Source organism: Lissotriton vulgaris, chromosome 3_1, assembly GCF_964263255.1.
Source record: "Lissotriton vulgaris chromosome 3_1, aLisVul1.2, whole genome shotgun sequence".
Taxonomy (NCBI): domain Eukaryota; kingdom Metazoa; phylum Chordata; class Amphibia; order Caudata; family Salamandridae; genus Lissotriton; species Lissotriton vulgaris.
The window spans coordinates 986279425-986285424 of NC_141689.1; the positions used below are offsets into that span (position 1 = coordinate 986279425).

Here is a 6000-nt window from a genome sequence, read left to right on the forward strand (position 1 = left end):
TAGCTAAGGAAATTTGTTATCTTGAGGGCTCTTTGATTCCCTGCTGTAGTGTTCATCCATCGGATTTTATGCCTAAAAGATTGTCAACAGGTGTTTGTCTTTTAAAGCTTCCATCAGAAATGCACAACAGTTGCGTAATCCTGGTTGTACTTCGTGCCCAGCAGTAATTATATTCATGGCTTTCCTCAGTCAATGTCTATTTTGCATTTGATTGCTTTCCCATCTTTGATACGGATTATTAAGGATGAATTGGTGCACTTAGCCCGTCGTTTTACATGAGAAAATGTTCTTGACATGCAGTCGTTATGATCATACAGAAACACTTTGATAGGGACTTACAGTCCTGGTTTCACAGATCTGCTGTACCCACTCTTGGGCTGCAGGTTTGCATTGGCTCTGACCTGTGCCGGAGGAGATCCACAACCAGATCAGGACTGCGGAAGTGTATGCAGGGCATCTGAGAAGTTCTTGAACATCACCTTTATCTGCTTATCTAAGTCTAGGAATCCTATCATGGTGCCATTCTTGAACTCCCACTTATTGCATATGTGCTATACTCTGAAATTTATTTAGTATATATGTCCGCTATATAGATATAATCTTAACTATATAAAATAGAGCCACATAAAGAATAAACCATCCTCGCCCTCCTCATTCAGGCCTTTCCAACTTGATCAGATTCTTACGGTATCTTGGTTGACCCCCTTCACCCATGCGAATGGTAAATTAGTCTTTTTGGGTTTAGTGCAGGACACGAAGGGGCATTTCAAGAACAGAGATAAAATGATCGCCGCTTTAGCGGCAGAAAACTGCTGCTAAAGCGGAGATAATAGGCTTGATAATACGCCCTGGAGAATTCCAATAGAAGCCCATGTTCACACCTGAACATGGACTTCTATTGGAATTCTCAAGGGAATATTATCAAGCCTATTATCGCCGCTTTAGCTGCAGTTTTCTGCCACTAAAGCGGCGATAATTTTTAACGCCTTCCTTGATAATATGCCCCTAAGGACTTTATTACGAGTCGCCAGACTTGCGGGGCGCCTGGTGGCAGCCTTCCAATCGCCCCAATACCACCAGGGCTTTTGGGCTGCTTTGGGACCACTGCACCTGCTAAGGATCGGAGATCCTTGGTGGCGATGTGGGGGTATTTTTCATGATAGTGTGACTGCTATGAAAAGTGTGGCTGTGAGGAAACAAAGGGGGCCCTACAGGGCCCCCTTGTGCCTCACGCCATGTAGATGTACACAGGGGGCCACAACATTTGCCCCCCGTGTGCATGCACACTAGTCTGCCAGACATGAGAACTCCTAACTTGGCGGGTGGTTTGTACATGGGTTTGGTAGTGTGGGGTGGTGCTGCACTGCCAAACTCATAATGATGCCTTAATACCATAAACTGATTTATAGACCTTGCCTTTGTATTAGCACAACTAATAACAGCCATCAACATAGTGTTAGTAGCAGCAGCCTGGGAGCTTATGCAATTTGCGCTATGCCGGTTTGCCTATTTCACGAAGTTCAATGCATTTGTGGCCGGTAGATGCTCTGTATGGAAAGTACTGGGTGTCGCAACTTTGGAGGGGAGAAGTAGCAAGTGGCAAACGTATTTTTATTTTTCCCCTTCTATAAAGTTACACAGTGATAGGGCAGCCCTCAGTGTGTATAGTCCTGATTCTGGGTGCATTTGGAATGTTCGTTTTGCAGCTACTGACCTGTCTAATTCAGGCAACGCTCGTTTTGCAAGCTTGGCTTTAACTGCACATAGTCCGGGCCTCAGTGGAGGTAAAAAAAATGCTCAGTCGGGTACAAGAAAATCTTGGGTTCATGGGAGAAAAGTAGGGTTCTATACATAACTAATTTCTGTTGAGCATCAAATGTTTGACTTGTTTGCCTGTCCCGAAGTATCACCAAGGAAAATGTGACATTGGACTAAAGCACAGCACAGGTGTCTGGATAAAGTTGCGCTTGCCCGTTTTTCCAAGCCTTAAAATGCTCAAAGAAAATAATTCTAAGCATAGACCTGTTCAGAACAAGGCAATAGAGAGCAAGCTTCCAGAGTCTGTGGAAATGAAATGCCTACAAATCCCTCCACATCGAACCCAAATACCTCAACGAGAGTCTCCGTCCACGTACCCAAAAGGAACCTCTGCTCCTCCGATCTCTCCCTGGCAGAAACCCCACGCATCCGAAGAAACAAAGCAGGCGGAAGAGCCTTCTCCTAAGTCTCAGGCAAGGACAGAAACAAGCACCCTGTCCACATCAGACTCCCACCGACACACCTTCAGGAACAACCTCAAGACCTGGCTCTTCGACTGAACCAGAGATCAGCCCACCCCCCCAGCGCCTTGAGACCCTCACGGGTGAGTTGCACGCTTTATAAAACCCTGATTGATTGTTTACCTGTCACCCTAAAGAGGTGGTTTGATGGTACACATACATTTTAAGTTGTCAAAATGAATTTGAAGCGGTGAGGTCCATATGAAGCGTTATTTGAAGGTTACCCACACACGTCAAGTTATCTGAAGTTTTATGCCTGTAGACAGAACTACACAGTTGCTGGGGGTGGTCGTTTTGTGCCCTTGTCCATCTCTACTAACAAATTGTGGCTCACACTGTTTTATTTCCTCCTGCGGTCAGTCAGTAACAGCCTGTGTTTTTTCCCCCTCTTTTCCGGTAATAGATGGCACCTCACACTTTAACCTGCATTGCTTCCTCAACATGGGACCGGCCCTATTCCAGAGAATTAGCTGCTTTCCCACTGGTAAGTAATTTAATTTTTGCCAAACCATACAGCAGTCTGCCTCAAGCTGTCGCTTCATTTGAAAACTAGCATTTGAAATGTAATAGGTCTTGCATTTATGATAGTTTGAGCTATTGGCATGGCAAATGCCAACACCTTTAATTTGTGCTCTTACAAGTGAGAAATAAAAGGCTTTGTCATTTACAATTCCAATAGATTAAACTCTCGCAAATGCAAGACATATTTCATTGCAATTGCGTTTGTGCTATAACAAGTTTAAAAAGCACTAGGAGAGAGCATTGCAGGCAGGACAAAGCTATTTGAGAAAATAGTGCTCGGAGGCTGTAATTAAAGCCTACCGAGTAACACATGTAACAGGAGGTGTTGCCATGGGGGGTTACAAAAAGACATGGTGGTACTAAGGAGGGACTACTAAGCCTATGGACCAATGAACAGCCACAATTTACAATTAACAATGACACAAGCCAATTAAAAATATGGGCAGAGCTTCAAGTCCCTACCTGAATAAAGCATGCCTCGCAGAGCAGAGCATGCGCTGCCCAGGCTGGACCTGAAAAGTTCGTTTATAAATACCCTGGTCTGCCTGATGGGTTGAAACAATGTTAAGTTCATTTGTCTTCAGAGTTGTGCATCAAATTTCTCCATATAAGTAAACTAATTCCACATTTGCTCCTCTTTCAGAAGGTCAGCCATTTTTTTCTCACTTGTGTAAGACCCTTGCAATGCCCATGCAAAACCTTGCACGTTCTTTGTGAAAAATAAAAGGCAAATGCGTAAGTTATGGCTGTGTATGTGCATTTCATTCTGACATTTTGTTGTGCTTTTTTAGCCATTCGTGAAACCAGATAGCAAGTTCTGGCCTACCATATCACGCATAGATGACATCTACGGCGACCAGCACTTGGTCTGCACCTGCCCACCAATGGACTCTTATGAATCACCGTTTGCAGAGCAGAAGAGGGCCTTGTCCTAGTCTCTTACGTTTATTTTCACAAGACTGTCCTTTCATCACTTTGCTTGAATTTGGCGATGTCCTTTTTCTTTCCTCCCCTGATTCAAAGAAGGGGTTTTATATACTGTGTATATTTGTCTTAGTCCACATATTGTTAATTGAATTGCTGCTACACAATTGTGAATACAATCAAAGCATTGGACGGGAGTAGTTCAACCCGGAAGCTGACTTGATTCAGTGCCTCAGTTTCCGCAGCAATCGATGTTAATGATGCCTTCATCAGACACCCTTTTTTAATGTTTAGGGCTCAGAGCTTCCTCTTTTCACAGTAAAGATTTCCAATTTTAATGTAACTTTTTTTTTTTTTTTTTTACTTTTGGGAGTCAGTCTTTAAAGAGATGTCCTTTTTCAGGTTTCAGATTTTTGGGTGCCTATTAAGGTAATTGTCATTGTAAATATTTACTTTTTTGTATAAAAAAAATTAGGAAGAACAGGTGTTAATACATTTTCTTCAAATGTAACCCACTACTGCCTGACCAATTTAGAAGTTAAACCTTTATTACATGCGTTTTAACGTATTGATTTGGTATTCCAATAAAGTCCCTATGTTTTCTCCTGTTCTATCTTCCCTTGCAATTTATCTTTTTTTATGTTGCTTTTCGGCGTTACCAGACGTAAGTTTTTTTAACATTTATTTTTTAAGGGTGCATGTTTTCTGGTTTCTTACCATTGAGCATCAGTTTCTGAAAATGCTTTGATCTTTGTGTTTCGGATGAATTAGAGTGTCAGATTTGAAATTAAAATGACTTTTTATGGGGAGGCGGTTTTTCATGTGTTCAAAAGGTTTGATTCCTCCCTTCTTTCCTTTTTGTCCCCTACTAACATTGTTTTTCAGCTCACTTACCTGATCTGATATCCAGACCTGCGGGCGAAATATTATTTGCTTCTCTCACAACCCTGCACAATTGGTTTTGGGTTTAAAGTTTTAAGTGGCTAATTTAAAATTTTTGTGGTGAATTTGTTTTTCTGGTTTCATGTATTTTTTAATTTTGTAATTTTGAAAACATTGACTTCATACACAATCTCATAGTGACATAGTCCGAAGGTAAGCGTAGTCGTGCATTGTGTACTATGCATCTAATACACATGTACAGGCTTACATTATATTCAACTCTTGTAAAGATATCACAGCAGTCCGTCCCAATACCTGGAAAAATACATGAGGTGTGCATACAATGTCTTATAGGAACCTGATCAGACAGCAAGTAATGATGTGCAGTATGCACTACATGATCAATATACATGTAAAAACCATATAATATGTCCATCGCTTACAAATACCCCATGCCGACCCGCCTTGCTGTTCAAGGAAATAAATTAGCTGCAGAAGCTCAATAAGAACAAAGTACAATACATAACTGTCCGCATCGGCTTGCCTACCAATATAGTCGCACAGTTTGAACTTGGTATTAGCAGTCGAAAGCATACCTTTTGCCTATCTGAGGGGGGGGCGATCGTTCTGAGGACCAGTTCTCTATAGCTCAGCATAATTAAATTATTCCAACCCGCCATCTTCTGACGCCGCAGGCATCTGACTTAACAAATACTCCGAAATATATATGGGCTCCACTAGAGGCTGTGTCTGTAGCGGCATGATTTCCCAGTAGGCAGCAAGCTGTGCCTGACAATAGGCAGCATCTTTAAGCCAGTCCGCCAACCGGGGCGAAGGCATGACAACCCCAATGTGGCCGCCCTACGTTTAGCTAGCAGCAACAAAAGCCACCAGTTTGTGCCAGTCTAGAGGCACTGCATGCACAAATCCCAGTAGTGCTACCAGGGGAGTACACTCAAGCTGGAGCCCTAGTAAGTCACCCAGTCTAGCAAAAATCTCCTCCCAGTATGTGGGGATACCCGGGCATGTCCAGGAGAGGTGGAGATAAGCAGCATCAGTGGCGGAACACCTACAACATCTAGAGTCTCCCCCAACCTCATTCTGTGCATCCCTGCCGGAGTGCGATAGACGGTGCAGAAATTTGAAATGTATGAGTCTGAGGCAGTAGTTTGGGATAATGCACGTAACTGTGAGAAGCAGTACTGCCATTGAACATCTGTTAATGGGGGCGTGATATTAGTGTCCTACGCTGCCTTACTGTAAGTATGCGCACATGGGCGGTATGTTGCATGTCGGCATACAATCTGGTGATAAGTCTGCAGGGCGAGGGGAATGTGAGAAACTACTCCAGCACGTGAAATTTCGGAGGGGCATCAGGGAACCCTGCAAATGT

General features: G+C 43.1%; 1 protein-coding gene across 1 annotated transcript in view; it reads left to right on the plus strand.

Moving 5' to 3' along the window:
• GLDC (glycine decarboxylase) overlaps positions 1 to 4338 on the plus strand; it is a 232154-nt gene extending 227816 nt beyond the window's left edge. Inside the window, exons 24-25 of the mRNA XM_086961354.1 lie at positions 2683 to 2763; positions 3593 to 4338. Of these exons, the coding sequence (XP_086817480.1) occupies positions 2683 to 2763; positions 3593 to 3736 (225 nt within the window). The 3' untranslated portion in view covers positions 3737 to 4338. The remainder of the gene's footprint in view (positions 1 to 2682; positions 2764 to 3592) is intronic.
• The last annotated feature ends 1662 nt before the right edge of the window (positions 4339 to 6000 follow it).